This window comes from Gouania willdenowi, chromosome 9, assembly GCF_900634775.1.
Source record: "Gouania willdenowi chromosome 9, fGouWil2.1, whole genome shotgun sequence".
NCBI lineage: Eukaryota > Metazoa > Chordata > Actinopteri > Blenniiformes > Gobiesocidae > Gouania > Gouania willdenowi.
The window spans coordinates 19,700,699-19,712,246 of record NC_041052.1 but is presented as its reverse complement, the minus strand read 5'-3'; the positions used below and the strand labels follow the sequence as shown (position 1 = coordinate 19,712,246).

The 11,548-nt window shown below is 41.2% G+C and overlaps 1 protein-coding gene across 2 annotated transcripts; it reads right to left on the bottom strand.

Moving 5' to 3' along the window:
• Positions 1–2,972: 2,972 nt before the first annotated feature.
• nr2f1a (nuclear receptor subfamily 2, group F, member 1a) lies at positions 2,973–11,100 on the bottom strand. 2 transcript variants are annotated; one of them, XM_028456861.1, is made up of 3 exons: positions 9,988–11,100; positions 8,126–8,650; positions 2,973–4,282 (listed from the first exon to the last, which is right to left on the bottom strand). In XM_028456861.1, exons 1-3 carry the CDS (start codon positions 10,418–10,420, stop codon positions 4,008–4,010), a joined length of 1,233 nt encoding a protein of 410 aa, XP_028312662.1. In that variant the 5' UTR covers positions 10,421–11,100; the 3' UTR covers positions 2,973–4,007. The 2 variants fall into 2 exon arrangements, with proteins under 2 accessions (XP_028312662.1, XP_028312661.1); XM_028456860.1 differs by having other exon boundaries at positions 8,126–8,653; positions 9,988–11,099.
• Positions 11,101–11,548: the final 448 nt, after the last annotated feature.

Sequence of the window (11,548 nt, the reverse complement as noted above, 5' to 3'; positions counted from 1 at the left end):
TGTGTGTGTGTGTGTGTGTGTGTGTGTGTGTGTGTGCGTGTGTTCACGGGCGCTCTGCGTTACTGAGGTGCGCGCTAGACGCACTTGTTGTCTTGTGTTGTCATCATTTTTACGCGCAGGAACATTTGAGAAATAAGCCGTGTCATACTTGTGAAGGGCTCCCATTCATAAACCCAGCCTCTGTGTGGAAATTGTTATTGTCTCAAACAACAGCATTTTGTCATGTGAGCGGGAGAAGCAGGATGCTATAAGTGAAACGTAGTGACGTGTGACGCCAACAGGACATTTCCACTGCTGCATGAAACCACCGGTTTGCACCACTGTGTGAGGGGGTTTTGGGGGTGAAATAGTCTCGCTGACAACTTAGGATAATAAATGTTTCGCTTTCAGACAGATATCTCAAACGTGAAATCGCACCCAGCTGCTTGTGTAAAGCAAACAAATAGCCCCCTGTGTTAGGAGTCCCTCCACTTGTGGTTTGATGAATGGAAGCAGACAAAAGTAAATTGTTTTTTAAGTCATTTTGTAGTAACACTTTGGTAACCAGAGTTTCCGAAATCACAGACACAAATGGAGCCTATATTCGAGCACATATCCATCTCATTTTACCCACCGCAGTTATAGGGTCTCATCTGAAAATGCACTCAACTTCCTCTTATTGCACTTAGCTTTCTCCTTCTATTATCTATTTGATAATAATACTGACACCCAATGAGCCATGTTCATAAAAAATAAATAAACTCCAAGGTGTGTATTGGAAGCTGCTTTTAAAATATTCAAAATATGACATTATATTCTAATTGAGATTCTTAAAAAATAAAAAAAATAAAAATACGGGGGAAAACCTTATAAAATATCACCTTTGTTAAAAACCTCTTATATTGCCTGTACGAAAATGTTAATTAGAAACACATGCACCTTTTTCTAGTTTTTGGAGCTATTATTTTAACTAGCCTGCAGTGTAGCAATGTTGAAAACTCTCAACAAGAGGATAAGAGATGGTCACTTAACAGGGATTTGGAATACATTATGGAGACAAGCAGCTGAAAGCTGTAGTTAATAACCAAACCAATTATTTAGTCCAGAGCTACGTTAAAAAAACGAGCTAACTGTGCTGTCCATTGGTATAAGCTGAGTCACAGCAATTGACTTTCAAAAACAAAAGTGTTTATTCTCAAATAAAGCATCTGACAACCTGGGAACTCTGGATAATTTCCCCCAGAATAACGAACAGGTTTATTTATTTGTTTGCAGCTTTTCATAACACCTGGACATTTTTCAATGTATTTATTTTTAGGAGAGAGAGGAAGCATTTATATAGTCTTTTTTCCCGTCACTGCAGAAAGGCCCTGCATTCAACTCCTGTGAGAAGCTTGCATGTTCTCTCAGCATATAAGATTACACCAATTAATCCAAATACGTGTATGTTGGAATTATAGTCTCCAAATTGCCATAATTAAATGAAATAATGACAATTTAGGAGAAAACCAGTGAAAATGGAAGGGAAAGGTCAAGCTATGACAGCCTACAAAAACACAATGATCCGAGGACATTCAGGTGTGATCCTTTGCTTCAGAAAGGTTTATTGTGACCTCTAGTTATACGATATATATATATATATACTGGCACCCATTGGGGGAAAAAAGATAATCTAACTGTGTTTTTTTCTTTTCTCATAAGGGAGCATCTGAGGACAGGCTAATGCACAACCTTTATTTATTGCCCCACATATATAGCAGGAAAACTTGACTATATGACTAATATAAGCATTAAGAATGGATAAAACACTGGTGGGCTTTCATCCCCCGCCCCCCCTCCCCCCAGCCCTGGGAGGTTAATGGTAAATAAATAAATACGACCACATCAACCCCAGATATAGTCAGTGGATGCACTTCATCTCCTACTCTGTTGTCTTTCATCCATTTCTGCCTATAATGACGACGACTATGATGGTGGTAGGGGGGGGGGGGGCAATGACGACGTCAAATTTAATAAATATAGCATCTAAACCCAATGTTCTTCTCCCGAACACCTTGCAATGTATTACATATTTATTAGTGAGTGTGACGCACTGACGCCAGTGAAGGTGGGTTCAGGTGCTTCCCGTGTCGTATGGAGACAAAGAAATAAAAGGAAGGCGTGGATGGAGGAGAGAGACGCAAGGACATCAACTCTATATGTGAGCCATTTAACACGTTGAGGACTTACCGATACCCATTACACTCAGGCAAACCAAGGCCTCGTCTCTGCACGTCTATCCCTCTTTCTCTCACACACATGCACTCGACTTTCCTTCCAACACATTTCTTCTTCCATTTGTCTAAACGCAGGTTCCACATGCAGTCTCTGACTCCCACCCCCCACTCCGTCTTCTTTCTCTTTTCTATCCCTATACACAATGCATCACACTCGGTGTTCCCATTGACTGGCGTTACATGCTGTAAAATACATTTTCCAGATTGATCACGCATATCACAGCAGCTCTGCAGCAGCAGGGCATTTTCGCCCACATCAATATTATTAGGGCATGAACCATCAAGACATGGCGTTTAAGAATGGGGGAGAGGGGTTATAATATTTATCTTGTGGGGAATCACCTTGATTAATCCATTAGTGGATGGACACGAGGACTGTGTGGGGTTTCCTTTGCTGTCTGGGACAAATATTATGCATTTACGCGCAGGGCACCGTGTTTATTACTCTGTATAATTGTTTTCTACATAAATAGGCACTCGTTGTTTATTTGACTTTGTTGTGTGTGTGTTTTTTTTTTTTATATTCACTGATAAATGGAGTTTAGAAGGCAAACAGTAACCAGACTGATAGGTTTCAGGCTCGCTGCATGCATGGCGGTTTCACTTGCACTTTTCATTCTGGAAACTGGGGGCGCACAGAGACAAGAGATTTGCTCCAAATGACCTAAGACGAGCCTCATATGGATGTGTCGAAAAAAATAACTCCCAGGAAAATGCTTGAAAACGAGACATTGTTGCCTATTTGTTTTTAATAGTACAGTCACCATCACACAACTTCATCAACCGACCCCCTCTTGCAAAAAGCTGCATTATGGAGTGAGCAAATCGAAGGCAACAACCAATAAAATTCAAGAAACAATGAAATTTTTTTTTTCAAGACGAAACAAACAAAATGTATTTGAAATGATATATTAAAAGTGCTTTTTGATTTTTCGTGTCTCTCCTCTTTGACTGATGATCAACTCCACACGCACTCAAGGTCCGGGGAAAGACGTCCTGGAGTAAAAATGTCAGTAAAAATGTCCTGGAGGTCAGTTTGCTGCTGTTGCAGGTCCATCGTATCAATTTTGGGAAAAAAAAGTTCAACCATCAGTGGTAATATTGTCATTGCGATTAGACTGTTTCTTATTTGTCTAAATTTCTTTATTTTTCCGTTTTTAAAATCTCACCTCAATTTTAATTCTTGGAGAACATAGCGTCGACAACATATATCGCACTCATTATAAGAAGCAAAAGGTTATATCAAAAATTATTAGTATATAATCACAGAAACCCTGGTTTGGAACCAGAAAAAATACAAAACAGAGAGGTACATAGACAGGACAATTCTTATAATTGCTTGGAAACATTATTTTCCCGCTAAGTCTTGATTCATTTTTTCTTACTGCGCATACGATGTTTTTTTTTTTTTTTTCATTTTATTTGAATTTTTTTTTTTTTTTTTTTACAAAAAAAAAAAAAAAAAGAAAGAAAATAAAGACTAGTATTTTACAAAATGAAAAGTACTGTTCTTGAAGGTGTGGGGGGTGGATTTACACAGGTGTAAAGTCCAGTTCCGATATTTTTCTGTACATAATGTATTCCATAACAGTCCCAGAAGACACAGAGAGAGAGAGAGAAAAAAAAAAAGGTAATGTCTTCCAAGAGTCTCAGAAAAAGGTCCTATATATAGTCTTCTTGCAGGAGGATGGGGGGTCAGGGTGCGGAATTTTGGTCCTTTTTTCCTCCATTTTTCCAACTTTCTTATGAATATCATTGGATGGACATGTAAGGCCAGTTGAAGCTGCTCCCGGATAATAGCATATCCCTGATGAGGGTTTCAATAGGAGTTTTACCTACCAAGCGGACGAAGAACAGCTGCTCGATTACAGAAGAGGAGACGGTGCGCAAGGAGGGCAGCCGCAGCAGGAGCTTCCCAAAGCGGCTGGGCTGGTTCGGGTACTGGCTCCTCACGTACTCTTCCAGAGCGCACTGGGATTTCTCCTGAAGGCTCTCGATGTGAGCAGCGTCCGACAGGCCGCAGGCGTCTGTGGAAACACACACCGCAAACACTGTGGTCAGGAGACATTGCAATGCTTGGCTAAACCCAAAGTACTGCAACATGTCGGGGGAAAATGTTATCAGAATTCGAGCAAAAGCAATGGCTATAGACGTGAAAAATAGATATTTAGAAGAAGAAGAAAAAAAAAAATCTATTTCAAATAATGCAGGTCACCAAACACACAACTTTCACATTTATTATTATAAATTCTGGACTGAAAATATAAACTGAAGCCTTCCTCTTGCTGTGTAATATGCTCCAGCATGTGCACACCTTGCCATATCCAATTTACGTCGTGCAAAAGCGCTCTGGTTATCATTCAACACCCGCCATTACGTGTTATTGACAATGTGGAATGAACAAACACGCTGCCCAAACAGGCAACATCACACTGAGCGAGTGGGACTGTCATACAGTGCAAACAAGCAAAGGGATGCACGGCACAGTGCAGGAAATCACTCCCTGTTCTAAAAATGAAAAAAATATAGAGTGAAAAACGCATGATTGTGTGTGTGTGTGTGTGTGTGTGTGTGTGTGTGTGTGTGTGTGTGTGTGTGTGTGTGTGTGTGTGTGTGTGTGTGTGTGTGTGTGAAAGGTGAAAGTAGAATAGGAAAGAAAAAAAAAAAACCCAAAAAAACCCAATAGGTATAGACAACAGGCCTAACGGCTCTAATGTCTGGACTCCCGGGATTCAAGTATAGGGAAACATAAACTGCTCTGATGAATTTGAAATTACACTGGATGTAATGTGACCTAATTACTCTGCAGTAAACTGTTAAGTGATTTTGCCAGTCTTTTCTCCATAGACCACTCTTGGCCTGTTTTTCCAGAGCCTATAGGACAGGCCGCTGAAAGCAATCCCATTTATTAGACGAGGTGAAGTCAACATTCACGCATAGCAGTGACATAAAATGTCAGAATGGGAGTCTGTATGTGACACAGTGCTTTGATGCACACTCACACTGGTGGAACATGTAGCCTTCACTTTAGACAAAAGCATTTAAAAGCTTCATGGTGTCTTACATGTTGTAAAATGATCTATTTTCTCACAACTCAAGCATGCGTGTTGCACTGCTCATAAACCGCATGCTGTGTAACCGCTAGCATACAAGAGCCCCACAACAAGTCTAAGATGTCCTTTAAAGATTCAGTATTAAGACATGCTATTTGCAAAGCTACACACAAGGCAGACGGCTTTGGTTTAACAGCACAATGCTTTTGGTTCTGGGCACACATATAGGCTTTTAAGCAAAGTCTTAATTTCTGCAGTGCTATAAGTCACCATGGTCAGACACAATAACCTCATGAACTCAGGGGCAACCCTGAGTTCTCGGGGTGATTTACTGTGACCTCGGAGCAGCCGGTCAGAGCCCCATGTATGCAAATCCCCCTGGATTAACGCTGAGTGTCCTTTTAAAAACACAACAATCAATAGAGTTGAAATGAATTTGGCTACATTTGGAGGAGGAGGTGGTGGTGGTGGTGGTGTGTAGGGGGAATCCTCGTAAAACAACATAGGGCAGAAAATGTTTGCAAAGCTTCGTGGCAGAAATGTTAAAGCACTGTGTGTGCATTTGGATGTATGCATCAATAGAGAGCTCAGACACCCCACAGCTCTCCATAAGGCCTGCCTGCAACAGTGCACCCCACAACCTCAATAGACTGGGACATGGGAGCAGATAGCTTCCAGATTTGACTATTCATGTGTGAGCCAGCCACACACACACACACACACGCACACACACACACACACACACACACACACACACACACACACACACACACACACACACACACACACACACACACACACACACACACACACAAAACACCCCGAGCATGTGGATAAGGAGTTAATGTCACAGGATAATCTTGAAGTGTGCTGAAATAGTTTAGCCTGGCCACAATTATTTATGCATCAAATAGTGACAAGTCTGCTGTTATTAAAGGCAAACAATGCACGCTGCTACTGGCAACGTGCCACGTGACGTCTGACCGGCACCAGTTGGAGACTCAAACCAACTAAACGATATGTGATAAACCTTAATATAGTCACAGATACAATACAGCATGTGTGAGTTTATTTTGAAAAAATAAATGAAATAAATAAAAATCAACTAAAAGTAATGCTTGGTGACATAAAAGCATGAACAGAATAAAATACTGAACACCCCCCTCCCCCATGTGTATTCACCTCCAAAACAGCCACAAAAAAGAGAAAAACCAGCTACAAAGCGTATAGTAGTTATTATGGTTTCCCAACACTAGAAATATAAACAAAGTCATTGAACAGTGGGAAAACCCATGTGGTGATGTAGTCACCAAAACAGGACAAATGACTGACGACAGTGGTTTGGGAGCTCTGGGTCTATACGCCCCTGTTTACCAGTTTAATCATCACTTGGTGAATTTATCACTTTGGTTTGATAGTATATCACTCAAGTTAAAAAAAGAAGAAAAAACAAAACACTGTAGCAATTAAGAAAATATATAATAAAATATAATACAAAATAATAAAACACACCGTGACCCTGACAAACAGGAACAAGCGGGTCTGAAAAAGGATGAATATATAATATAATATAATATAATATAATATAATATAATATAATATAATATAATATAATATAATATAATATAATATAATATAATATAATATAATATAATATAATATATATATTTATATTTTTTAACATTTATTTTAACATTAAGAGAATTTGTAAAATTTAAGTGCCAGAGAAATTCAAATTGTCAGTTTTTTTTTTTTTTATTAAACTCATTAAAAAAAAAAAATTAAAGATTAAAAATCATGATACGTGGCTATGGCTATTAGGTAGTATTCTAAGGTGCTGTCAAATTTAATTAAAGGTAAACCAAAATAAAATGACGAGGTCCAAACTTTAAAACAAGTTTTGAGGGAGTTTGAGAGTCGTAAATTGATTGAAATTATTTCTTCTTTCTCACAATTAGCAAGCTCCTAATATAAGTACCATAATTTTAAAATAACATGGAAATTGTGCAATAAGAGTAAAAATTACTTCCAGGACTTTGTCTCAGTCAAACATAAATTTATATATATTGTTTTCATATTACGTCACATTTAAAAAAAATATTCTAATTACCCCAAAAAGGTGTGTGTGACAGGAGTAAACGTGCGCATTAACTAAGACAATTAATGCTTGAGCTAAAATAAATCTACAAAGGATCCATGTAGTAATGCACTGACATACGAGTCAACTTCCATCAGCCTGTTTTTTGATCTCAGCCTGCAATGGATTATATCCTGCCCCCCAGACATGTGTTTGCGCACACAAAACAAGGATAAAAGCAGGCAGCGACGCTCATAAACGCATCAGCTGTCATATATCACCCAGTGAAAGACGATTTCATTTTTCTTTTTTCCCCCTTTTTTCTTTTACGCACAATTATTCGACACCTGTTCCAAAATTTATGGAGGCGAACATTCTCGGTCTCGCTTCAGTCACGTAGAAAAAAAGTTTAAACTGAGGAGGGATTATAAAATATTCACATATTGTCTGATAATGGTGTCCTTTAAATAAATAAATAAAAAAGACCCTGAGCGCAGTGATGCACTTAAAACGTGACGCGCTGACTCAATCTGGATTTGTTTACACGTTTTATGCTGCGGCTACAATTGACAAGGGGATGCATGTAAGTGGATATGGAGCAAGCTGTTGACAAAATAGCCGTTTCATCGCCTGCACAAACATCTCATAAACCTCTGATATGTGACACAAGCAGAACTGGTCCCTAGAGTCAAGTGTCCCCCCCCTGTGTGTGACAGTGTTGGACAGTGTTGGACACCCACCTGATGTGAAAAGCACGATGGCCTTGAGGCAGCTGTACTCTGCCGAGTCTACATGCAGGGTTTTAAGCTTCTCCACTTGCTCCTGGAAGATTCTGATGTGATCCATGAAGGCCACGACCCGATCCGCGGACATCGGGGAGGCGTGGAGGCCCGCCGCGGCCAGCAGAGGGGCCACATGCAGGGGCATGGAGCACTGCGCCGCGTTAAGCACAAACAACTCGCTCCACGTCAGCCTGAGAAGGGACACCTGGTCTGTGATCTGGAGGTCGGGGAAGAAAGGGATGTTTCTCGCCCACTCCACGGCGCTGAAGAGCAACCGAGCCGCCAGCTCGCAGATGTTCTCGATGCCCATGATATTGTTCGGCTGCATACACTGGCTCCCGTACCGGGACGTCGGGTAAGGTTCTGCCCGCAGCAATAACGAGATGTATCCGGACAGATAGCAGTGGCCGTTCAGAGGGTCCCCGTTCGTCAGCGCGTACTGGCCTGGGTTGGGCTGTGTTGGAGGCATTCGTCCTCGCTGAACCGCTGACAAAAAGAAAGAGAAAAAGAGGAAATGTGCATCCAGGACTGATAAACATCATTCATGAGTTGTAAAAAGCGTTCTGAAAGCTGCACCTTATAAATCTATCTTTACTACAAAAAAAGAAGAATGCATGTACTCCATGTTTGTCCCTCAAAACTAAAACGCTCCATAAAAAATAAAAATAAAAAATACTCTATCCACAATATGAAAACCTCCCTCACTATGTTAATATTTAGTATTACATGCTATCCAACATCACTGTATGCATATTATAAGTTCCATTTACAATCAATTATACAGAGTTTATGTTTTGTACAATTATCACAAATAGCAACACAAGTCATCACTATTTCTTAACACCTATATGAATCAAGTATTTACTAATTAAAGTCATTGTCATAAATTACAATGCACAGCATGAATATTATCGATAATTCCTGACAAAGGCAAATATATTTCCACATCATCTCTACTTTGAACTGTGAGCTTGTAACAAATGATTTTCAGCTATTGTTAAATATTTAAAATTAAAAAAAAAAAAAACTCATCCTTTAGTAAACAGCTAAAAGTTGCAGTCTGCGGCTATCTACTTAAAAAAAGGGCTATTTGCATGAATTTGAACCCAGCAATTGCCATTGAGGGGGGAAAGTTGCACAGCCTGTGTAAAAAATAATGAGCCATGAACAACTTTAGGGGCATTATTCAGTGTGTCTGAGCTGTCTAGTCAGCATAAGGGAAGCAAAGGGGAAACGTGTGTTGGTTGTGCGTCCACATTACATTCACTACCAGACACACACAGAGCTCACAAATTATGATTTATAAATTACAAATGACTAGTTTATAGTTGCATATAAAGGTGAAGGGGGGGGGGGGGGGGGGGGGGGTCTGAAAAAATAAATAAATATATGGATATTGTGGGACACACACACACACACACACACACGCACACACACACACACACACACACACACACACACACTGGCTTGTGGACTCAGTACCCCCTTTTTTTGATTACATTACAGCTCAGACGACAAGAACACCAAAATAAGAGGGTCAGCTTGTCAAGCCGCTTTGTTCACTATATCCTGCCCTTATGCTGAGCTATGCTGGGACTGTTACTGGCCTTGTACCCCTTTTATAGTCACTGATAGACTAAGCATTCATGCAAACATCCTCCAAAAAAACAAAACAAAACAAAAACAAAACATAGATGGAGACTGCAGTATATGCTACAGAGCCGTGACCTTAATACAATATGGCAACCCTACATGGTGTCTATACAGCTATAAAGATGCAAAGATCAGTAGAATGCTTGATGAAAGATATAAATATTCACCTTCCCGCCGCATTCCCACTTTTAAGCACTTCTTCAGCCGGCAGTATTGGCACTGGTTTCGGTGGTGCTGGTCAATGGGACAGTTCCTATTGGCACGGCATGAGTATGTTAAGTTCCTGCGTACACTCCTCTTGAAGAAACTTTTGCATCCCTCGCAGGTGAACTGGCCATAGTGTTTGCCGCTCGATTTGTCTCCGCAAACAACACATTCAATATGCTGCTGACTCTGTCCAGAATTCTGACTGCCCTTCTCCCCGGCAGTGCCTGGTGTGGACGGGGGTCCCGGTTGGCTGGGGGTCTGCGGAGTGTGCGGCGCCGCTGACGCCGCCTGCTGCTGCTCCCTCGCCGGCTGCGCTGCTGGGTTGGGGCCGCTCGGAGGTCCTCCGGCCACGTCTTCCTGCGGATCTCTCCAGACGCTAACTACCATTGCCATATCTCGGCCCCGGAAAGTGCTATAAAGCGAAATGATCGCCGATTTTTAGGAACCGAAGGGGGGAAAAAGGGGGGGATTTCAAAAACACAGGGCAGTGCAAAGTCAGATCGGAGCACGGAATCTCATATGGTGTAAGAGAGACAGTACAATGCGATCAATACATTCAAAATACAGGAGGGGGGCGATTGAATATAGGCACCCGATCAGGATATACAAGTATCGGGAGGCCAGTTCCAAGGTAAATTGCAGTCAGCCATTCAGGAAACCCTAATCTTGAAGAAAAAAAACCCGAGTCCAGGCGTAGCAAACAGCAGTTTGATGAAAAATAGCCACAAAGAAGAGACAGCAGCGATTCACATGGACGTGTAAAAAGAAGAAGAAAAAAAAAAACCTTTTGCTGGAAAGAGGCGCGATCCAAAGTGCTGCGGTGATAAATTCCTTTCTCTTTTCTTCCCCTGGCTCCTTTACGCTCCTGTCTTCGTCGCACAGGAGGGGAGGAAAAAAAACTGAAGAGCTGGATTTTACATCTATATTCTTAAATAAATCTCATCATCTCTCCCGGCAGCAGCAGCAGCGCAAGAAAATCGCGTCGCCGTTGGAAGTGCCCATGTATAGTTTCTCCTTCTCCCCGGCAGCAGGAACGGAGACACGAAGAGAAAAGGTTTTTCTCTCTCTCTCTCTCTCAAAAAAAAAAAAAAAAAAAAACCAAAAAAAAAAAAAAAAGCAGAGGAAAAGCACCAACAACTAATAGAATATGCAAGAAGAAGGAGAGACCCAAAAATGAATGCGCTTAAACGAGAGGACCAGCAGAGCAATGTTTCCGAAACGGGGGATCTGCGCGAATGTCTGTATATAGTGAACTTTGACACTACTATTGAAACTGACACGTTTCTATGGAGATCGCTGCGCCTTATATGGTGCTCATGTCAAGGAGCCAAGAGAGGGGCTGCTGGAGACTGATAATCAAAGGCGACTGACTGGCCAGAGCCCTGCATGGAGGGGGAGGAGAGGGGAGAGCGAGAGAGAAAATGGGAGGCTGAGGTTATAGCCAAGCCCTCTCTTCCTCTCCATTGGTTAGAGTCTCCCTCCGTTCATTCACTGCAAAAAAATGTCCAACCCGATAAGTCA